Source organism: Prionailurus viverrinus, chromosome B4 (genome assembly GCF_022837055.1).
Source record: "Prionailurus viverrinus isolate Anna chromosome B4, UM_Priviv_1.0, whole genome shotgun sequence".
Lineage (NCBI taxonomy): Eukaryota > Metazoa > Chordata > Mammalia > Carnivora > Felidae > Prionailurus > Prionailurus viverrinus.
In genome coordinates, this window is record NC_062567.1 from 48,904,077 (window position 1) to 48,928,968 (window position 24,892).

General features: G+C 37.2%; 2 protein-coding genes across 8 annotated transcripts in view; one reads left to right on the top strand and one right to left on the bottom strand.

Moving 5' to 3' along the window:
• The window catches only part of PLCZ1 (phospholipase C zeta 1), a 218,035-nt gene that overhangs the window by 46,074 nt on the left and 147,069 nt on the right, over positions 1 to 24,892 (bottom strand). For 4 of the 7 annotated variants that reach the window (XM_047866883.1, XM_047866880.1, XM_047866879.1 and 1 more), the window contains exon 1: positions 388 to 1,056. The exons of the other annotated variants lie outside the window; for them this stretch is intronic. The gene's annotated coding sequence lies outside the window, so the exon portion shown is untranslated. Of the gene's footprint in view, positions 1 to 387; positions 1,057 to 24,892 lie in introns of those variants that run through there. 7 annotated transcript variants of the gene reach the window in all.
• Positions 668 to 5,307, top strand: CAPZA3 (capping actin protein of muscle Z-line subunit alpha 3). Its single transcript, XM_047866890.1, has 2 exons — positions 668 to 1,580; positions 5,225 to 5,307. The coding sequence occupies exon 1, from the start codon at positions 668 to 670 to the stop codon at positions 1,565 to 1,567; it is 900 nt and encodes a 299-aa protein (XP_047722846.1). The 3' UTR covers positions 1,568 to 1,580; positions 5,225 to 5,307.

The window sequence follows — 24,892 nt, forward strand, 5'->3', positions numbered from 1 at the left end:
ATTTCACTGCCCTTGAAAGTTTCTGGCTTCTTGCTTACATTTTAACAATCTTCAAACCCTCAATGGTTATAATGCAGTATCCTCTGCTGTTTAGCATTTTTCTGTCAACTGCCATCGTATCTTGTTTTATTTTTACTCTTTTGTTGAACCCCCCTGAAACTTTTGGGCATAATGTGCTTCCAGTGGGTTTGGGGAGAATATTCTGAGAGCCCGAGGATAAATAAATGCCACTGTGGTCCCCAAAGGTGCAAAGGGCTGCCAAACCCTCTCTAGAAACTCTAGGCTGCTTCTGTAGATTCCTGACAACATAGAATGCCCACAGCGACACACCGCTCTTGAAGAAGGCTGTTTGGGAGGCTAAGTTTTTAAAATCTTCAAAATACATACAGCTGAATGGCTGGGTACCACGCTGTCAGGTGACCGTCATGATTTTCTTTTGGCCTGAACACCCATGGTGACATCATCAAAGGTTCCACACTTCATAGAGAAAGGTTCTTTATGACTTCATCAGGAGACTCAGCTTGCAAGACAACCTGTTTTCATGATTAGCCATAGTAATCTTAAGCTTGAATGTTTAACACCTTGATGGGAAAGGTGTCTCATGGAACGTTTTCTCACCCTTTGAACACTCTTTATTTCAGAAGCTTTGCTTCTGCTGCAACCAAGCATGTCACTTAGCGTTCTGAGTAGGAAAGAGAAAGAAAGAGTAATTCGCAGACTGTTGATACAGGCTCCTCCAGGGGAATTTGTAAATGCCTTTGATGATCTCTGTCTGCTTATCCGTGATGAAAAACTTATGCACCATCAAGGTGAGTGTGCAGGCCACCAACACTGCCAGAAATATTGTGTACCACTCTCTATCGATGGAAATCCAGTACTCTTGTCTCACCACAACGTAATGGGTGACTACCGATTTTTTGACTATCAAAGCAAACTTTCTTTCAAATTCGACCTGCTTCAAAACCAGTTAAAAGACATCCAAAGTCACGGTATCATTCGGAATGAGACAGAATACCTGAGAAATGTTGTTCTGTGTGCCTTAAAACTGTACGTGAGTGATCACTACCCAAAAGGAAATTGCAACGTGCTGAGAAAAACCGTGAAAAATAAGGAGTTCTTGATAGCGTGCATTGAGGACCACAGCTATGAAACAAGAGACTGCTGGAATGGCCTTTGGAAATCTAAATGGATTTTCCAAATCAATCCATTTCTAACCCAAGTAACAGGAAGAATTTTTGTGCAAGCTCACTTCTTCAAGGCTGTCAACCTTCATATTGAAATCTCCAAGGACCTGAAAGAAAGCTTGGAAATAGTTAACCAAGCTCAACTGGCTTTAAGTTTTGCGAGGCTTGTGGAAGAGCAAGAGAATATATTTCAAGTTGCAGTCTTAGAAGAATTACAGGAGTTATCGAACGAAGCCCTGAGAAAAATTCTACGAAGAGATCTTCCAGTGACCCGCACTCTTATTGACTGGCAAAGGATACTCTCTGACTTGAATTTGGTGATGTATCCTAAATTAGGTTATGTCATTTATTCAAGAAGTGTGTTATGCAACTGGATAATCTAAAGGATTGCTCCTGGTAATTGTCTCAGCCTGATTTAGTGGTATTTCCGGGAGGGGTGTTGGTATTTTCCTAAAGTTAAGAAGCCACTAGAGATGCCTATCACTTGACAAATGTAAGTTTAAATTAAGGAAAAGTGTAACAAACACTTTTACTCAGGAAATATTAACCAATAAGGCAAAAGAAAAGGGTGATGTAAGTGTGCTTCATGGTAGCAACCATCATAAAGCCAGAGATGCCTATTAGAACCTAAAACAGCTTGAAACAATGTGGCACCCAGAAGTATTACAAAGGTGGCCAGGGCTAAGGCTGTGTGTATTGTGTGTGTGTGTGTGTGTGTGTGTGTGTGTGTGTGTGTGTGTGTGTTGGAAATGACCTTTGATTTTCTTAGTAACTAGAGAATGTATACAAAGAAAAGTCACTCTGCAAGTGATAATTCACATAATTCCGTTCAGTCATACCCAACCCAGACAGCAGATTTCAGTAAGTGACGTAAGTATTGGATATTCCATGAAAACAACAGATATCAAAAATCTACCTCAGATGAAGAACTAGAGGTAACCTTAGAGCCCCTGCCCTCCAAGAATTGGGATTATTCAAATCCCCAGGCTTTTCTTTTCTTTTTTAATGTTTATTTTTTAAAGACAGAGACAGAGCATGAATGAGGGAGGGGCAGAGAGAGAGGGAAACACATAATCCGAGGCAGACTCCAGGATCTGTGCTGTCAGCACAGAGCCCAACGTGGGACTCAGAATCATGGACTGAGAGATCATGACCTGAGCTGAAGTCGGATGCTTAATGGACTGAGCTACCCAGGTGCCCCAAATCCCCGGGCTTTTCTGATAACTAAGATGGTCTTTGAAAAATCAACTGGAAAAGCTAGAAAACTTGGGAAAAAAATCAACTGGAAAAGCCTGACCTCTCAAGCTTACATAGTTGAATTCTTGTGAAGTCATCACTGTAGGCATTTGTAAGTGCTTACTTCATGCCAGGCCCTGTGCTCAACGACTGGCACACAACTTTTCATGATTCAGCTGGCACTATTAGTAATTCCATTTTATGAGAGAAGAATCTAAGATTTTGAGTTGTTTAATTCATCCTGGCACATAGTAAGTGACAGGTGTGTCTGGCTCTGCTCTTATCCTCTAGGATATGACCACTCTCTCTGGAGGCCTGTTTCATTAAGAGCTGTACATTCTAGGGGGCGCCTGGGTGGCGCAGTCAGTTAAGCGTCCGACTTCAGCCAGGTCACGATCTCGCGGTCCGTGAGTTCGAGCCCCGCGTCGGGCTCTGGGCTGATGGCTCAGAGCCTGGAGCCTGTTTCCGATTCTGTGTCTCCCTCTCTCTCTGACCCTCCCCCGTTCATGCTCTGTCTCTCTCTGTCCCAAAAATAAATAAACGTGGAAAAAAAAAAGAGCTGTACACTCTATAATGATTTAGGCAAGCATTTCATCCAAAGGACACTTTCATAGGATCCGGACCACAAAATACCTATTCAGTCACCCTATTACTATTCCCAGCAAGGTGACTGACCACTTGCTTATGGTCTCAAAGAATTCCAAATCTAAAGCTCTCTAATAAGATTGCAACAGAACAGTAGAGAGACCCCATCCCCTAATTCTGACTTACTGCTAGGCCAAATTCTCTGTATTTTGGATCCAAGCTGTTGAGAAAAGATCTCATTCTACATAAGAAGCATTGGAGCAGACAAGGTTAGAATTTCTAAATCTCAAACATTTCTACCTTAACTGGTGGTTCTTAGAGAATCTCAGGAGAATTATTTAGGGCATATCTTTAAAAATACAATTTCCCAGGGACGCCTGGGTGGCTCAGTCAGTTGAGCCTCCGACTTCAGCTCAGGTCATGATCTCACAGCTCCTGGGTTTGAGCACTGCACTGGGCTCTGGGCTGACAGCTCAGTGCCTAGAGCCCGTTTCAGATTCTGTGTCTCCCTCTCTCTCTGCCCCTCCCCTGCTTACACTATGTCTCTCTCTCTCTCTCAAAAATAAATAAACATTTTTTTTAATTAGAAAAAATACATCTTCCCAGTATCCATCCTCAGATTTGATTTAGTAGGCTAAGAAATCTACATTTTAAACAATTTTCAGAGAGGACTCTGTTGCAAGGGATCCCAGCACTACATTTTAAGAAATATTGGTCCAATCATAAATCCAAGCTTACGCTTTCTATTTACTCAATTAAAATCACTTCTTGTAAAACTATTGCCAAATGAAAGCCATGTCTACTACTTCACCAGATTTGCTATGCACAGACCAAGGACAGGCCTTAATCGGTTATGTTAAAAAGTTAAGAAAAGCTTTTCTAAAGAAAAGCAGCCAAGACAATTGCTTCATTGCACTAAAACATACCCATCTGACAGATTATTTAACAAAAATTTGAATGGATATTATGGTTTTATATATGTAAGTGCTGATTTGCCAGAACATTCCATAATAGGACTTACTGGTTTATAGAACAATCACAGGAGCATTTAATTCCCACTGAAATGTGGGGTTTTTTAAATAATATTTATTGGTATTTCTGCATATAAAAAGTCACATGTACAAATCATAGAAAATGCTTCAGGTATAAAGCATTTTGGCCTATTTCCTCCCATCCAATTTTATGGAATTGTTTTACATATTAAGAATTACAACATATAAAAATTTTTATCCTGTTCTTTTTACATAGCCTCCTATATCATAAATATGGTCCCATGTCATTAAAATTCCTTGAGCACATAATTTTAATTATTTACATGATATTCATACAGTTCATGCACCTACTACAAGAAAACTACTTCTCTATTCATACATAATTTAAATATTTGGCATTTTATTTCTGTTATTAATTGGGTTATAGTGAGTATCTCTATGCATAAAGCTTTGCCCACATGGTGGATTATTTCCCATAAGATAAAGTCCCTAAAATTGCATATTGAAAACATAAGAACATATTCATGATTTTAATATATATTGCCGAATTGCTTTCCAGAAACACTTAACAATTTATAATCCCATCAATAACATAAGAGAATGTCTAGCTCACCACAGTAATCTTGGAAATATTAAATATCAAATGTTTTCTCTGATAGGCAACAAACTTTAAAAGAATATAAACAAAGAAAAAGGTGTTCACTAACTTATGCCATATTATACCAAAATCATTCCCACACTGATTTTATTTGGTAGTTATTTTCTTTGTTTGGATCTAGAACAGCCAGAAAAATCTACAACTAATCCTTTCTGTATCTTTATCATAGACACAAAGACACACATACACACACACACAACTACACTTAAACCTACTCTAGCAATATACATATATACACACATACCCAAGCATATACACACATATACAAAAAATGCTTCAGATCCTGAGGACTCATTGTACTGTTTTTTTTCAGTGTATTATTTTTTATATTCCAGTGTTCTCTCCTCCCCATCCCATTCCCAACTGGAATGTAAGCTCCATTAGACTGGAACCTTGTCTATTTAAGGATCTAGTCCATTACTGTCTGTCATTTGATAGGTAATGAGTGAATGAGTGAACAAATGAATAAGGGTAACAAAGGTATGAAACATGCTAGGTTTAGTTGACCTTAAGATTTTGTAAACCATCAATACCTGCTTTCCTTTTAGGAACTATTTATTCCTTTGCAGATGCCCCCAGCTGATGTTGTGACCCTTCATTTGATTGCATTCTGAAGCTGCAATTGGCTACCTACTGCTCTGATGAAAAACCTTTGCTCTTTTCCCACTCCAAATGGACAGAGATTTCTTCTCCAACAAATTTAAGAAAATCAAGTTCTTGAAAAGTCATATTTTTCTTTCAATTTTACATAATCCTCTGTCAAAGATTTCTGTGCCCTTCCTCTTGGCGGGGCTGGTCCAGAGAGCTAGTCCAATGGCTATATCACATTCTACTCAAGCAGAGATTCAGGAGGAGCATAGATCCTTTAACCCACCCACTAGACTGAGTCCCTGATGTTCTGAGGACATGCCCTACCCTCAGGATTGCCTTGAGGCTAAAGCAGGCTTCAGCTTTCCTTTTCTGTTGGAATTTTGATCACAGTATACAAACCCCAACTACTCCTTTCTACTTATCAATAAGGTCTCCAATAATCAAATAGAGTTCCTACTAGACTCTGCATATTTATGAAGTTCACATAACTGATTACATTTTAGTAAACCAATATGAAAAGTACTTTCAGGTCACAGTCACTCAACCAGTTTTTTATTTATCTCACCTTCTCCTCAATCTCCTCATCAGGACACATCTCTTAGATTCTCACCCTTTTGCTTGGATAATTTCAGGAGCTTCTTAGTATATGGTACTATTGTTAAAGAATGGGTTCTCTGTCTACTGCTTCCTATATTCTAGTGAAATCTATCTCAATTCCACATCAGTCACTAGTCTCTCCTGATAAGCAGTCAATTTAGTCTTTTCTATTGATTGACCCCAATAGCCTTCTTCATGATGTGTTTCGAATTTTTCTACTCTACTTAAGCTCTGCTTCCTCATCAGTCCCTCATTTAGTAAATGATGCAGTCTCTTTACCAAGATGACATATGCTTTCAAAAAAGAGCTTCTACAGCTTCTTCTCTCTACACTTAAAAATATATTTATTTTCTCTCCTGCCAAATAGTCTCCAAAGAAGCGTATGTTCCTTTTTAAGGCTAACTCTTCCTCCTGCTCACTTGATCCTAAGTCCTTGATATTTTGTCATCCACGCTCTTGATTGTTCAGTTACCCTTTTTGGTTCTTAGTTCCTCACTAGCCCCATCCATCTTGGCTCCTCTCCTCCACCAGCAAGTGTATACAGTTCCAACTAGCCTAAAAAATTTTCCCTATAAATGTCTCAGGTCCTTTCACCATGAAACTTTTCAAAGGATTATCCTATTCTTGCTTTTTCTTCTGGATCCTTACCACTTATTATTTTCTTAAAGGAATGGATTTAATTAAGAGACTGCTATGTTCTAGGCATTCTACCAGCAATTTCATCTGCCTCATTGATTCCTTATAAGAACTTGACAACCGGGAATTATTTTTTACAGCTTAGGAAACTAAGAATATTCATAAGTAGCCTTGCCAAATTGACACAGCTGGTAAGGGACAGAACTGGGATTCCAAATCAGGTCTGTCACACTTGAAACTCCTGTTCTGTATACCACATCATGCTGCCTTAACTCTGCAACCTCTGGCTGCCAGTGTAAAAATATAATAAAAATCCATTCTCAAAAGTTTTCAATATCATAATTGTTGATTCCAATTGCCTTTTGTCAGTTATTGTCATGAGAAGATGACTACTTCTTCATCCTGAAAAACCTTTAATTCCTCGGTTATAATTACATTTTAGTCTCCCCTTCCTCTAATTCGTTTCATTTCTCCTCCTCCACCGAACCTCACACTCAAACACAAATATTCTCCAAACCTTAGTTTTCCATCCTCTTCTTTTTACCTTATCACCTTCAGTCACCAAAGTCTTCAGCAACCACCTGATTCTTCAAAATATTCACCACAATATTCATCAGGTACAACAGGACTGGAGAAAATAATCCATGGCTTATTACTAAATAGCTCTTCAAAACTATTTTCAATACCATTTGCATATTTTTCTCTTCCCTCTTGGCTTCCAAACTTGTTGCTTTTTTTTTTTCGCTAAGCACCGTATTTATTGTAAGATACAACATTGATTGACCACACTCTACCAGAAGAGCTTTGCATAAACATATCTCCCAGTTTGACTTAGACCTCCAAGAATATTCTATCTTGGCACTGGTCCCTTTGTCCATACTCACTGCCCCTTCCCACCCAACTGCCACATCCATCCAACCCCAGTCCACCTACACTCTATAAATGAAAACAAGACATCTACTAAACAATTACACAGATGACTCTAATCAACTTGACTTTAGGCTTCTTTTCCGATATTATCTACTACAAATCCTACCTTTCAATGTTAAAGTAAACATTTCCAGAACGAAGCTGTTATTTTTACCTGCTCCTCTTTCCCTCAAACAAATTACTTTCTTTTTCTGCTCTTAGAAGCACTATCTTGCCATTAACTCAAGGCCAAAACTCAGACATCCTTAACTTCTTTCCTATTTTCTAAAATGTAACTAGTCATTGAATTTTTTTACTTATGTTCCTGCAAGTATTTTTCTTACTTATTCCCTCTCTCTCACCTTATCAATAATCTTTGTTACTTCTCACTTATCAAGATTTCTAATGTCCAATTTTTTTAATGTCCAATCTATTCTATGAAGTTCTGCCAAATTAATTTTCATAATCCTCAACTGATTACTCATTGATGTTATTCACAGTCTTGATCAAACACTTTTAAAAGATACTGATTGACTAGGGAGTAGATTTCACATTTTCTGGCTCAGTGTTCAAAGTTTCTCCGTGATCTGAGTGCCCCTTGCGCTTCCATGGACCTTATATGACTTAACTGGACTTAATCACTTCTTCCAAGAAGCCTAAGAGACGCTTCACCAGAAGTGCTGTCTACATTTCTTAAATGTGAATGCATTTTATGTTTAATTCCGCACTGGTAATTGTCTACATTAATTTGAATATTAGATGTGAGTGTTTGCCCTGTTTCTCTTAATAGGCCAAAGGAGAGATTTTGTTTCTTTCATGCACAATGTAATGAAAATCTATAAAACTTTGAATCAGAATATCTAAGTTCAAGTCTTGATTCTACCAATAACTACTCTTCTGACATTAAGAAAGGTTAAAATATATGACATCTTTGGTATGATTTTTTTTTCCATTTGTTAAGTGAGGGTTGAATGCACATCTAGAATAATTTTTTACATATACTGTGTGAACAATACATGATTGGTGAATAAATAAATGTCCAAGAGAAGAAAGCTTCCAATAGTCTCTCAGGTTGGTCAGAAGTTCACAACAAGCATTTCCCAAAGATAAGAGAAAGTTCTTGAGAGCATCAATCCAAACAAATTCTCCGCCTTTTAGGAATTGTAATTTACAAATGTCTCTGAGTTGGAAGTACAGCTTTGCATTTTAAAGATCATAGTGTCTGGCACATGATAAGAATACAATTCCCACACTATATTGCCCTGACAATTCATTCTTGATGTTATATCACATGCCATGTAGATATAGATAGCTTAAGGAGGCTCCGGGGACAAGAATTTAATCAGTCTGTGCCCAAACAGAAATCATATGAAAAATACAAATTGGGTAGTTCAAAAAGATATAATGAAGGGATTATCCACAAAGATGAGGGAACACTGAGGAGAGTAAAATAACATTAAATCTGTTCACATATTTAGGTCAAGGTTAGGGAGTGGCCACCAGAACCTAGAGGGAGGAGTCAATATAATGGGACATGAGAAGAAGGGCCTCTATGAAGGAGCACTGACAGCCTGAGGAGGCCCCTCAGAAAGAGAGAAAGGGCATAAGTGCTCTCCTTTTTTTTTTTCTCCAGCTTCTGTCAGAGCTCCCCATTGGCAAAACTAGTCAAAGCCAGAGGGCAAGGGAGTCCATGTACATCAGTCTCCCATGGCCAGTAGTAGGATGGGGAAGGGGAGAAGGTAGATTTGGAGGGGCAAATGGAGGATACTATACACATTCATTCTGAATGTGATTTTTGACACCTTACAGGGCTTTTACTTTGGTAAGATGAACATCCAACATTTACTATTTCGTCCTTTTGTTCATTTGTTCATTTAGAAATGCCATTAGTTTAAATAAATAAATATATTTTATAGAGCTACATAAAAGATGTGTTTGGAAGGATTTCAAGTAAGTTTTCTGAATATTTTAGTCCATTTTAATGCCTTGAAAAGGACAACCTCTTCTAGGTTATAAATGCAACAGATTTTCTGAATTAACTTTATTGCATAAATATAATGCTTATCATACTGTTCTTATCTCCCTAGTCACTTTTTATTCTTCTTTTAGAATATGTAAAGTGCCCCTCACTTTACAAGCACCATGTTCATGTTCCAAACTCATACAAATAAAAAAAGAATTTATTGTGTGAATAGGATTTACTAATTGGACAGATTTATTTTTTTTATTCCTTAGGAATGTGATCTGTGACCCTAATAGCATGCAAATGCAGCCCTCAGTTCAGAGACAGTCATAGCATGAGACTGAAGAAAGGGAAAATTCCATAAATATTATATGTGTTTTTACCAAAGATACCTGAACAATATCATAATGTTTCTTAATGAGTATTTTTCATGTTCATTTCAATGCTTTTTTTTTTTTATACCTCATTCTTGGATAAACAATCTTCAATCCAACAGCTCAAATTCTTATGGGTTGATAAGAAAATATAGGATTTATAAAATGTATAAAAATTTGTTTATAAAAAATAAAGGAAAATCAGGGCCCTTTTGCAAAACTATTATCATAGCATAACAAATCCCTAAAATTTAGAAAGATCTATAGTGTCTCTTTGGAATTATATTAGCTATGTCTACACTGGTAATCATATGTCAGACTGATTTATTCACGTTTCTAGAAGTCCTTGCAGAGTACCATGATCTCTAATGCCAAGACCTCAAGAAATAGGAGAGAAAAATCTGGTGATAGTGGCTTTTTATAGTTACATGGTACCATTCAGTACATTTTGTTGGAACTAAATTGACTCCCAGCACACAACTATTTGCAGGGAATATGACTATGGAAAATTTGAGTTAACCTGCATTACCTGACTTAGCTTGGTCCAACATAAACTTGTAACCCACTTGCCAATATTCATAGTCCCACTGTATTGGTTTTACCCAAAATACCACACATCAAACTCTTCAAGACCTGATAAAAGAAACCAACCTTGCTGCTAACCACCCATGCGTGTATTTCAGTGTCCTCCTAAGGGACTGCATCCCAAAGAGACTCCTTTATGCTACTACAAATTTATTTTACTCCCTTCCAAAATTCTTTTACAAAATATTTGCAGTATGACTAACTCTGCTTTCCTTTTATCTTATTGCTCAATTCCTCCTTTTAAATTGATTTTCAAAAAACAGTTCTTTATAAATGTACTGCATTAGGAAAAGGATTCTTATTTGCTTTGGTGATCCCATTACTGGGTCTGGAACATAAGCAGTGTTTAGTAGGCATTTGTTGAATATGTAAATGAATGGTTAAATAGATAAAGACGTTAAAGAAACAAACTACACTCTACTACTATTTCCTTTTCTTTCTTCTTTTGTTTCATTTTTTTCTTTTGTTATTTACTTGTTTTACTACTTTTTTTATTCAAGTATAATTAACGTACAGTGTTATATTAGCTTAGGTGTACAACATAATGATTCAACAATTCTATTAGTTTCCTTTAAATAAATACTTTTTCCACTATAGATTTTAATTTCCAAAGCATTAAGAGGTGAATGTCAATTTGAGAATGCAAGCACAAAGGATGTCCTAAGGTTTAAAGAGAATTGTCTGGGTTTCCATGGAGAAACAAGTTTGAAAATGCTATATGTACCCCTGCTTGGGGTATCAATGTACATTAACATGTTAAAGGCTCTGAGATAATATGTCACTTAAAAAATATATTTAGTTGAGTGTTATCTGGAAATCATTGTGGTTCTTCCCTTTCCCCCTCACCAACCACATATAATCTGTCCACAAGGTCTTTGCGTTTGACCTCCAAAAAATATCTCCCCACCTCCCTCCATCATTGCATCCATCACTTCAGTCCAGGGCACATCCCTTCTCAAAAGAACACTGCAATGTCCTTCTAACTGGTATCTCTGTTTCCACTCTTAGTTTCTTAAAACCATTCCAGCAAAAGAGCCAAAATGAACTTTAAAAAAAAAAAAAATGTTACCCTCTGCTTATTCCTAAAGTATATCAATAGGTTTAATATTCTTAAAGTCTAATCTTCGTATATTAGCCTACATAGAGTCTCATAACCTCTGGTTCAAGCCTCACTTCCAGATCTTATCAACTACCACTCACCTTCTCCATGACCACTCTTTTGTCCACTTAGGCTTCCTTCTATGCCTTTTCTATACCAAGCCCTCTCCTACATGAGGGGCCTTTATACTTAGGTTCCCCTGCCTGAAAACATAGCTTTCAGCTCTTCTTAACACCAGCTTCTCTTCATCCTTCAAGCCTCAACCCAAATGCCATCTTCCTTCCTTCCCTCTGTCTTTTCTGTCTTTCTTTCTTTTTCTTTTTCCCTTTCTTTCTTTCTTTCTAGAGAGCACACAAGCAGGAAAGGGGCAGAGAGAAAGGAGACAGAGAATCCCAAGCAGGCTCTTTGCTGTCAACATAGAGCCAGACACAGGGCTCCATTTTGTGAACGGTGAGATCATGACCTGAGTCGATATCAAGAGTTAGATGCTTAACCGAGTGAGCCACTCAAGTGCCCCTCTTTCTTCCTTTTTTTTTTTTTTTTTTTTTTTTTTTTTACTTGAAGTATAGTTGACACACAATGTTACATTAGGTTCAGGTATACAACATAGTGATTGGACAAAAGTCTACACACCATGCCATGCTCACAAGTGTAGCTGCCATCTGTCACCATACAGTGCTATCACAATATCCACCACATCACCAACTTTATTTCCTTTGTAGCACTCACCACCACTTTAGTTTTTGAAAATTCTGATTTTACTATCCTGGATTACAAACCCTTGTTTCTCTTGCTTACTAGAATATCCTCAACATCTAAATAATGCCTGGCACATGATAGGGATTAAATATTGCTGAACCAAAATGTTTGTTCATGGGACCCTCTTTCAAGTAAAACTTATTAACGATGCACGAACACATTTTGGGAAAGTCAAGTTGCCATTTTACATAAGATATCCATGTATATCTTCAGGGAGTTAATATCTTCCATTCACATATAAGAGCTTTATAATTCTGATGTAAAAATGTAACACATATGCTCAAAACTCCATTACACCATACTAATATATTTTCATTAGCCATTATATGTTCTAATTTCTGCAAAGAATTTTCCTTTTCTTTGGGTATTTCCTTACAACTTATTCCATCCTTGTCTTGAAAAATTCATGATTAAGGCTTCTTCAAGCCCTTAGAAGCTTGGAAATAGTTTGAAGAGCTTCAGAGTTTTTTTTGGTTTCTTGGTTTTTGTTTTTGGCCTGAGAGACATAACCATCATACAGCTTTATTTCTTCATTCATAGATTAGGAAACTGAAATGAGGCCCTAAGAATTTGTGTATTTTTTTCAAAATTATGCAACCTTAATTAATGCTATAGTCCTGGTCTGGTTTATAGTCACATTTTATTTTATTTCCCCCATAATTCCTAAATCCACAAGGTAAAGATTAGGGAGTATACACAAAAGACAGGATCCAAAGGGTCAGATTGAGCAGCACCTGACTTCAGACAGAGACAATGATTGGAAAGACCCACTCCCAACTCCATTGCAATGGAGCAGTCTGAGTGGTTGTACATGGTGACAAAGGTGGGTTTAGAGGACAATTTGATTTCACCTTTACCTTCTGATAACTGGAGGGACTTGTTCTAACAAAGAAAATCTTGGGGCACCTGGGTGACTCAGTCGGTTACACATCCAATTCTCGATTTCAGCCCAGGTCATGATCTCACAGTTTGTGATTCAAACTCCACTTTGGGCTCTGTGCTGACAGTGCAAAGCCTGCTTGGGATTCTCTCTCTCCCTCTGTCTCTGCCCCTCCCCAGCCTGTGCTCACGCACTCTCAAAATAAATAAATAAACTTAAAAGAAAGAAAGAAAGAAAGTCTTAACAGCTCCCTTGTCATTTATTTTGCTGATCTGCCTACAAGTGGATGGTATCCAAAAAAGAAATAATAAACAACTTCTTACTAAATCAAGTTAACACTAATGCTTATAACATTTAACGGATCTTTTAAAATCATCTTCATGTGGCTGATGAATGGTAAAATTACACAGGTCTTGAGCAGGAAGCTATAAAGGAGAGAAGTAAATCTTACCCCTCTTCTGATAATACACACACAGTTTGACACAAGATGCTTCTTAAGTGAACTGGAAGAAGACAGCCATCCTAATAGAAAAATGGGCAAAGTACATAAACAGGTAATTTATAAAGCAAGAAATCCAAAATGCCCATGAAAAAAGCATATAGATAATCAAAAAAATGCAAATTAGACAATCATTAGTTTCACATTACACATATTTAAAAAGGCAAAAGTCAGAAGCTGGTTTAAGTGAATTATGGTAAAGATGTGCATTTGTGTATGTGTGCATGTGTGCGTGCACAGGTGTGTCTGTAGGTGAGTGTATGTGTGCGTGTGTGTAGGAATTTCCATACAATACTGGTGGGAAGTCAAACAAAAGCTGCTGTTGTCAAGAGCAATCTGACACAATTTAACCAAATTAAACACATGCATATCCTATGACGTAGCAACTCCTGGGTGCACTTCCTTCCAAAATTCTCACATTGGTCTGGAAGGAAACACGGACAAGGATGTCCACTGCAGTGCTGTTTGTGGTGGTGGGAAGTTCACAGCAGTTTAGAAGTTCACCACCGATGAATTAAAAAGGAAAGGTGGTGACCCCACACCATGGAGGGCCGTGGCCAACTGGAAGTAATGGAAGAGAGGTACACATGACAGTATGAGTGGATGTTAAAAACACTCTTCTAGATAACAAAGAGTAAGACACAGTGTGATTCACATCACAATAACAAATGCAGAAATTAAAAATAGATGCTCACAAATAATACACATTTTTCAAGAAAACACTTAAAAAACATAACCCACATGGACTGTATTAGAATGATTTCCTATGTAGGACCAGTAAAAAGAAATGGGGAATAAAATAAGTAGATAACATGAGTACATAAAAAGCCAAAAGAAAAGAAGCAAGAAAACAAATGAAAAAATAATAAGCAAACACAAAATAAACCACTGAAAGCACAAAACAGAGGGATGTAAGGAGAAAATAAACAGAAGTATAAACAGTTTCACTTATTCAGAAGCAACATGAACCTAAAGCCTCCAAAAATGAAGTGAAATTTCCCTCCTGCAATTTCCACTCCCCTCCCCCAACTCCTAGGGGGTTAGAAGGCACCACACTTCATTTCCAGCCCATGTAATTGTGAAAGACGAGGAGTGGTAAGAGGCTGAGAAAGGAGCAAGGCTGTATGCTGAACCAGGACAGCAATGCCAGCCATGTGTCTGGCGTTCAATTCCTCATGGTAAGCACAGACTGAAATTGGGAAAGAACTTCATCTCTGGTTTTGCCTAGGGGGTGATTAAAAGGTGGGTTTGGCTTGTAGCTGCCACTGGTACTGAGACATTGTTCAGAAGAGAGCAAAAGAGGCCAGGACTTGTACAGGGCGTAGGGTTCCAGCTGGGAAATCGGAAAGTCAGAGTATTTCTTACCAGGTCAGAGGATTATGAAAGTCTGACCATGAAGATACAGCATGGCTTTCCTGTGACTTGCACAAAATTGTAGCAATTTTCTGTTTAATAAAACTGCTTTACAGAGTACATAAATTACCTGCTTTTCCAGTTTCACGCATTCTGATCCTCAATGTGATTCATCCCTATCTTGTTGCCTCACCTAGTTTCCCGATGGTGAAGACAATTTGCAGAAAGAAGTTGCTGAACTATTCATTTTTAAATTTTTTACTTATTATAGTTCAATGAGTATGTCAAAAAAAGCAAAACCATAAAGATAAAATCCATTTATCTTTAAGCAGAGTGTTACATTCAGAGGAATTTAGCTGTAAAATTATTAGTGATATTTTTCTGGGAAATGACAGTATAACAGAAAATGAGTTGACACTTTTCAAATAGGTATTGGAGACGCTTTGGTGCCCTTGCCAGATAATCACACGTATTCTCGGGATGCCCTGGAGTTTCTGGCAAAAGAACAGACAGTGCAAGACTTGACATTAGACAGCCCATTTACATCTACCCCAAGATATGTGATTCTGGGGAATGCAGTGCATTTCTACCATTAATATTGTAGCACTAGAAAATATTATAGGCATCCCTATAGCCAAACACAAAAATATGTACAATAACATTTTAAGCATATTACTAAAATATGGCTCTTACATGCTGAAGCCAAAAGGTGTTTGAAATGACTATAGTTGAGAAAATATCTTACGGAGTCAGGAGAACACAAGAGATTCCCTTCCAACCCATCTGCCATGGCCATCCATCTAAATCCAGAGTTAAAAATGTATGTATGCCATCCATCAAATAAAACTAGTCCCCTCTTCTGCATTCCTATGCCTTCTCCTGGGAAAGTGACCATGGAGAAGTTTCACATGATGCCAACAGTAAACTCTTTTCAAAGGTCTACAGAACATGAGAATATCTAAATCAAGATAAATTTATCTACCATTGGTGACACAAAACATAAACCATTGTTTGTAATGTTTTATAACATCGGATTTATGAGATACAGAATTTACTTTTCATCAATGTATTCTACAGGTCATTGTTCTGAAAACACTGCTGTACCAGGAACTGTAGAATTTGAAAGGTAACATGAGTGATGATTCCTGTTCTCCAAAAGCTTGATGATGCAATGCTAAGGAAACAGGAAGAATTATATGTCATATAATTAGTGTCCTTATAAAGAGTGATAGTTATTACTATTTAATGATGATACTTTAGACTTTCTACCATTCAGAGATGATCATTCTAACAGAGCATGTTATTGAGAAATTAGTATCTTTGCTCTTTGCTCCTACAGACCCAAACAATAAAAAGAATGAAAAAGTAGTATTTTTAATGAGACCAGAGTTTTGAATTCTGGAATCCCTTGGCCTAGAATTAATAGGTTTTTTTTTCTGATTCAGATGCAGAGAAAGTGAATTAAGTTGGCTTATCCCCGAGTGGCAGGAGATGACAGGTTTTGTGTTTTGAAGGTAGAGACAAGTGAGGCTAACTGAAAGTCTGGCAGAAATACACTATTTCTAACACATGGCAAGAAGTGTCAGGAACACGGATAGGACTGCTTATGCAACCAGAGGAATTAGTCCCAGCCCCAACTATGTGATTGAAATTGGACATTCTACCTTTCTTGCATTTAGGTGTCCTGAATCCATGCCTATCCAGTTCATGAAAATAAACTAAGGTTCAGTTTACAAGAAATGTGAATTTTAAAAGACCCTTCCACTTACTTATTCTGTGATCTCCTAGACAGCTTATTTTCTATTTTTCAGTCTATTTTTTCTTAATAAAAACAAGAATATTCCTTCATTCGGTTATATTTATATTCCTTCATGCTAAACCCCATGTTAGGCACTAGGAGCACAAGAAAAAAGTAGGCCACTTTTCCTGTTTCTGAGTAGGTCTCAGCCAAGTCAAAGTTACTGGCATATAAAGAACTAAGTACATAACAAGCAGAATCATAAATGATGCACTGGGAGAGAACAGAGAGTAGCAAACTTTCCCTGGGAAAGTTAGGGAAGACTCGTATAGTGGATGCTGTCACTACTCCAACCAGGGCACACTCCTCCCCCGTGCCATCAGGACTAGACCCAGACCGATGCCAGGAGACCCTAGCCTCTTGCACTAATTCAGGACAACTCTGCATCATTGTACACAAACAGGCTGTGAGCGAGATTTGCTTTGAGGAACCAACCAAAACTGCTTTCCTCGTCTGCTCCCCACAAGAGCGGATTCTAAAAGGACTTTCCAGTAAACATTCTGCAAGCAAATCTCTGTCTCAATTTGCTTTCTAGAGACCTCATGAAGGTTTGGCAAAGGAATTGAAACTCAAAGGTTTACTGAGGGTTTGCTGAACAAAGGTGGTGACAAAATTGGTTTTACCTAAGCCCTGTGGTCCTAGAAAATAAAGATGGTTAATCCTCCCAACCTTTTGTTTTCCAAAAACCTCCACCCTGTTGTGCTCCAGGAAAGGGCTTACTGCAAAGAACCACCTTTTCAACCTGACTTGGAAGACGCTCTTTCTCCGGACTCCCAGAAGACTCTTGCATGACTCCCTTGTTCACATATGACAATGCCAGACACCAACCCTCAGCATTCTTTTTTTGCCTCATAAATGATCAGCTAAACCACTTGTCCCCCCATAACTGGATTGACAAAGAGATAAACTTTCCTTGTTCACTTGACTGATTCCTTCTTATTACAAAAACCCAACCTGTAAAATTATTCCACCTATAACTTCCCTATTCTGCTCTATAAAATATAAGACAAAGCCACTCTACCAACACACTGATCCTCAGATCTGGGGTGCTCTTCCTTTGTAATATTCTAAACAAAATCAATCTCCCTACACATTCTGAGATTTTTGCCTTTGGCAGTGAAATGAATGCAGGAACAAGAAACATGATGATCAAAGGCACTAAGTACGAAAGGACCTGGTATTGTCCAAGAGACACTGGAAATTTGATGTGGCAGGAATGTAGACTTGTGGTCGGGACCAGAGTGGATGACAATCAGCTAGGGTAGACTGAAGCACTTGGCATGTTAAACCAGGCATTTGATCCTTACTATGGGGAAACTCCAAAGACCTTTTTACAGTCCTTTTTGGAAGTAAAGAGTTTTGGCCACCAGCCAAGGGAGAATAGGTCCTTCAATGGACAAAAAGGCTTTAAAAGTTGTCATCAAGAGAACAAGGTCTTCAGCTCACAAATCTTTAAAATCCTCAAAAGCGGGGCGCCTGGGTGGCGCAGTCGGTTGAGCGTCCGACTTCAGCCAGGTCACGATCTTGCAGTCCCGGAGTTCGAGCCCCGCGTCAGGCTCTGGGCTGATGGCTCAGAGCCTGGAGCCTGTTTCCGATTCTGTGTCTCCCTCTCTCTCTGCCCCTCCCCCGTTCATGCTCTGTCTCTCTGTCCCAAAAATAAATAAACATTGAAAAAAAAATTTAAAAAAAAATAAAATAAAATCCTCAAAAGCGTTTTGGAAAACTGTGTATCTACCTGTAGATTTATGTATAAGATGCACTTGAGATTTTTCATTAAAACAGTTGCTTGTAATTTCAAGTATGTTGTAAATAGTGACATTTTGGAATGAAATATTCATATCAAGTTTTAAAAAGTATCCAGAAGAATCTAAATAGTCTAGATTTATCTAAAACCTAAGTGAACAAGCATTTTGCTAATTTTACATAGTTCCTTTATCTTCTTGAACTTGTGCATTTTATTTCACCAACACATTTCAAAGTAATGTAATGTATTTTTATGCTAGAAAGGCTTTTACTGGAAATCTTTTACATTAGAAGTTATAATACATCTTTGTTACAAAAATCTGTATATATTTTTTCTTGTAGCCATAGAGTCTAAAAGTTTTTATTTAATTTTTCTTCTATAAGAAATTATTCAAAAACATAAATATATTATAAATGAATGATTTATTATTAAAGATAAAAACAGAATTTATTGGAAAGTTACCTCATAATGATATGGATCAAGCTCATTTATTTCTAATTAGTTTACATATGTACGAATGACAATTATTGCTAGAAGAGAGAGGGTTCAGCATAAAATCTATTTTTATTTCATGGATATAAGCTACGAACAAACAATCAGATAAGTAAGTAGATAGGAATCAAAAGATTTTTTTATAACAATGAACAATATCACTCTGTTCTTTAAATTCTTATGAATTTCTGGAACACCTAGTTGGCTCAGTCGGTTAAACGTCTGACTTTGGCTCAGGTCATGATCTCATGGTTCATGCGTTCAAGCCCCGCATTGGGCTCTGTGCTGACAGCTCAGAGCCAAGAGCTTGCTTCAGATTCTGTGTCTGTCTCCCTCTCCCTCTGCTCCTCTCCCATTCACGCTCTCTCTCAAAAATAAATAAAAACACTAAGAAATTTTTTCTTTAATTCTTCCAAATTTTATAGCAAAATCACGTGGTAATCTATTATTAAAAAATATTTGAACACTGTATCAATTCATAACTTGTTAGGTAGCCCTGCTGTTGTATTAAAAGTAAAGAATTAGAAACCAACTTATTTACAAAGGCTTTATTATAGGCACTGACACTCTCAGTTTCTTGGAGGAGCACAAAGGCTTTACCCAGATTCATTCAAAGACTAGCCTTATGTGTACCTCTTTCACTTAAAGGTATTTTATTAATCCAATATACTCAGACAGGGAGGAGGAAATAAAATATTAAATTCAATACATCTTTGTTAATGCAACAATCTTTTTTGACAGTATGGTTTTATCTTATCAAAGCCTGGGGCTGCAGAGTTAACTCATTTACTTTGTGGAAAACGTCCAGCATACAACCTAATTAGCAAAACAAACCCACCTTATCCAACCAATCAACCAGATCAGCAAAAAATCAAACTTCAGGTTTTCACTTCCAATAAAAGTGTTATCACATATTTTTAGAAATATAAAAATTCTGTGAAGTTAATTAGAAATCAGATCTTATAGATTACTAAAAGTAGTCATTAAGACTAAATGTTTTCATATCTAATGTAATTTATCCATATTCTAATAAGTTGAAAACATGATAATATGACATAAATTTCTTAATTTGCAAGCCCATTATGTGTAAACTTATGAGTTATTTATGAAGTGAAGAGTATGATATAAGGCATAGTATTCCTTTGGTAAATGTGTACATTTGGTGTCTAATTAAATAAAAACTCTATATAAAATACAATCAATCCAGAATAAAAATTCCCTATGTATTTCATGAAAGAAATGTTATGTACTGCTAAAAATTACTTAGTCCAAAAATATTTTATAGACAAAAAAGATTAGCCTGACAAATCAGAATAAATATTTTATGAAAAGAATTGAGAAAATAAGTTTAACTATATTAGTAAATGATTAACTCCAGTCTAAAAGAAATCGTATGTGGGGGCGCCTGGGTGGCTCAGTTGGTTGAGTATCCAACTTCAGCTCAGGTTGAGTATCCAAATTCAGCTCAGCTCATGATCTCAAGGTTCGTGGGTTCAAGCCCCGTGTCGGGCTCTGTGCTGACAGCTCAGAGCCTGGAGCCTGCTTTGGATTCTGTGTCTCCCTCTCTGTGCCCTTTGCCTGCTCACATACCATCTGTCTGTCTGTCTCTCTCTCTGTCTCTCTCTCTCAAAAGTAAATAAACATCAAAAAAAATAATAAAAAAATAAAAACATATAAAATGCACATTTATAGTTTTAATCCAGTATCTTAAAATTTTTGATAATGTCTAAATAATTTCCAGTTACACGTAAAAGAATCAACAATACAATTTTTAATCCTTTAGTTCTTCATTATTGAGCTAATGGCCTGGCTTGAGGATGACTATTGAAAATAGGGAGTGCCTGGGTGGCTCAGTCAATTGAGCATCCAACTCTTAATTTCAGCTCAGGTCATGATCTCACTATTCACGGGTTTGAGCCCCACATCCGGCTCCACATTGATATTGTGGAGCCTGCTTGGGATTCTCTTTCTCTCCTCTCTCTCTCTGTCCCTCATGCTCTCTCCTTGTCTCTCTCTCTCAAAATAAATAAACTTTAAAAAATCTAGTTGGAAAGAATCGGTTAACTTTAAATGACAAATCTTGTTCTCAAGACACTCTTTTTCAAGAACAATGAAGTTTCCCACACCACTCAAGGCAATAGAAAAAGCAAAGTCACTTCCTTTATCCCACCCTGCAATGTACCTGAATTTAGAACATGACAACACAACCAACCTTCAAATGTCCTTTTGCTTTTACACCTTGGGAAAATATACCATAGTAAGATTTGGGTGAAGGCTATGTCTTTGTTTCATAGAATGGGGGTATAACTGTTAGGAAAAGAAAGGTGGTGAGAGAAAAATCTACCTGGATATGCAGGAAGGTTCTCCTCAGATAGGTTTTAAGAAAAACATATATGGAATTTGAGGATCTAGAAAATAATTCCCTTAACTGTCTTTGCAAACTCCCAAAGTACTCATAGTGCCGTTGGAAGACTGTCATCAGAAGGCTCTAGAAATAGAAAGCAAATCATGAGAAAATGAACAAAAGCATGAGATATCTGGCAGAGTGTTTATGTCTTACTCTATGTCACAAAAAGATTTTGCATACTTGCTTCTCTGTAATATTTCCATGAAAGAATAGAAGAAGTCCACTTCTTTCTGCCCCAGACAAAAAAAGAAAAAATTTGTAATTAAGGGTCATTACTTGCAATAATTTCAGATATGAAATAAGAGGGTCACCTTGCTCCCAGCTGAACAGTAACCAATCTGTACCACTGAGTTTGCCTCTCTCTTTTTTGTTAGGTTTTTATTTATTTATTTTCCAGAGAGAGAGAGAGAGCCCAAGGGGGGGGGGGGGAGGGACAGAGAAAGAGGGAGAGAGAGAATCCCAAGAAGGCTCTGCACTGTCAGCACAGAACCTGATGCGAGGCTTGAACTCATGAACCGTGAGATCATGATCCTAGCCAAAGTCAGACACTTAACCGACTGGGCCATCCAGGTTGCCTGAATTTGCCTCTTAAGACAAGGATAGGATGGGGTGGGCAGTAGAAGTGGGGTGGCAGGAGACCTCCGGGGGGGGAAACAGGGGGAACATCTTCACTATTCAGTCATTTGAAATAGCTCCAAGAAAGTAAACTTTCCCATTGTACAGCTAAAAACCACTACAAGCAATATCAGCTTATTATATAACACTTTTGATAGGAAAATTAAAGGAACTTTATTAAAAAAACTCTTTAGGCTGATATCTGCTTCCTAGACCTCTGGATATTTCACGTACTGCCATATGAAGGAAAGAATTCATTTAGGACCTACTAAGTAGGAGTCCCTCTTTGACTAACAATTTATCTCAATGAGGTGATACATAATGTTATATTTTTTAATTTTTTTTTACATTTATTTATTTTTGAGAGACAGAGTGAGACAAAGTGAGAGTGGGGGAGGGGCAGAGAGAGAGGGAGCCACAGAATCGAAAGCAGGCTCCAGGCTCTGAGCTGTCAGCACAGAGCCCAATGCGGGACTCAAACCCACAGACTGTGAGACCTGAGCCAAAGTCGGATGCTCAACCTACTGAGCCACTCAGGTGCCCCAATAATGTTATATTTTTTAAATTGTTATATATACAAAACATATAAATAAAAAAGAAAAGGGTATTAATTTTTAGACCTACTTTGAATTTTTTAAACCTAAAAATTGAAGAAAAAGAAAGAAGGTAAGTCTTTCTAAAGAAAGTCTAGTAGGAAACTGCTTGAGTGCTTTAATTTCCATTTTAAAAATTAATCTTGCAACATTTTATACAAAATCTTATAATTGGTTCCACAGTTAATTAAAATTTCATTAGTGAGCAGATATGAAAAGCACAGCTTATTTGAAGTATTTATTATTCCTTCTTGGATTGTTAATGAGTTAAACCCTCAAGTGCATCTGTATTAAAGTCACCTTCCTGCTCATCTATCTACATTCTCAGAAAGTAATATGTGAAAACCAAGAGGGCTTCATATATTTGGTGCTATTATTTTTCCTGCCTAACTTGAGGATGTAAATTTATTCCATGGTACTTTCTGAAAAATTAACTACTGTTTCAGCTATCATAGTCTTTTCCAGTCCAGTTATTTTAATAATTAAGATTCTATTTGAAGTTCATTTTCATTTCAGCATATTATAATTTTTGTCAACATTTTTTTTCTTCATCAAAAGGTTGGTTTGGAGTCACGTCAACAATATTAACTGTCCTAATCTGTATACTCTTCACGAAATAAGATGCTATTTCATTCTCTGGAGTTTGGTTTGTATTTCATAATCTATTTAAAACAGATTTAAAATCACTGCTACAAATGTCATGTGATTTTGAAGACACTTGGGATATTTCTTAATTGCAAATGTCCTACTATGAAATTGATTAAATTATCTGTGAGGTAAAATGGAGACATACAGATAGTAGTAATAGTGAATATTATTAATATCTACTTCTATATTCGGAAAAGCATGAAAGCCTTCCTTAAGGGTTTAAAATATTTCCTATTATGAAAATTTCTCATTTAATTTATTACAAGCCAATTAAAGAAAACTATTATAACTATGAAAATTAGAGCAGACTAATTACTGTAAATATACATTTTTCTCTTGCTGTAGCAAGGCAAATTTTTCCCACCTGAAGTGGGAATAAGATGTTTTCATGAGGGGTGTGAAACTTTGGGAATTCTCCTATCTTTCTACAACAAATAGCTATGTAGGCATCAAATCCTAAATTCATTTAGGGACAAATACAAAGATCAGAAAAGGGAAGGCTCTATATTAGAATGAACCACCTGAAGTTACTGATATTTGACCACCGTGGAGGCACAGAATTGGCAATTTCATAAACTTCAGCCTATAAAGTCAATGTTTATTTATTTATTTTGAGAGACACAGAGAGTGAGCAGGGGAGGGGCAGAGAGACAGGAAGAGAGAGAAAAGCCCAAGCAGGCTCCACACTGTCAGCACAGAGCCCCATGTGGGGCTGGAACTCACGAACTGTGAGATCATGACCTGAGCCTCTTGATGTTCATTTTTAATCCGATTTTCTGTGGTTTTAGACTATGTTCTCCATAAAGAAGTTCTGTGGCAGTGTCTACATTGTTATTCAAGAAGAGTGACAGGTGCTAATGCCATGTGGACAGGAAACTTTGTAGTTCTTTGTCATTGATTCAACCAGACAAGCTCTGTTTTTTATCTTTTTTTATATAATGGAGTTCCCAGTAAACATTGTTTATGAAGAAAGAGACCCACATTTCTAAAAAAATTAAAAAACATTAAAAAATCACAGATAAACTCCAGTATTACAAAACAAGAGAGTGAAATGAGAGTATCATAAAAATACAGAGGTGATCTCATCCAACACCCTCAATTTTAAAGGACACTGAGGTCCTGAGAGATTAAGGGTTTTCCCAAGGACCACAGTGCTAGTCAATGGTAAACACACTACAGACCCAACTTATTTCAATTCAAGTCCAGTGTTCTCTTCAATATAGCATTTGACAATATTACTGCCTTATAATTATAACCCAACCCTTTCATTTTCTAGGCTGTATCTCTCTAGTTCCCTCATCTATGCTTTGTGACCTATGCTCTCCAGATACTCCCTCACCCTCATTTCTTCTGACATTCCAACTTGTCAAGTTTCCTACTAAGGAAAGTTAGCCAGGTACCAGAGCATAACCTGATTTTGACCAATGCCAAGTACAGTGGGACCACGCCCCATTTGTTCCAGGCACCGCAGTTATATTTTTAGTCTAGCATTTCATTAGTCACTTTATGCTGGAAACGAAAGTGTCAGATGTTACTTTCCAGACCATCCCAAGTTTCTGCCACTTTAAGAATTAAAGAGGCAAAGACTATGAAATGTCACCTCAGAGCCCAGAAAAGAAAACCATAATGAGGGTGAAATGGAGCATCCTGGGTGAGAAATGGACTGTATCATCATAACAAAGCTCTGTAGGAAGT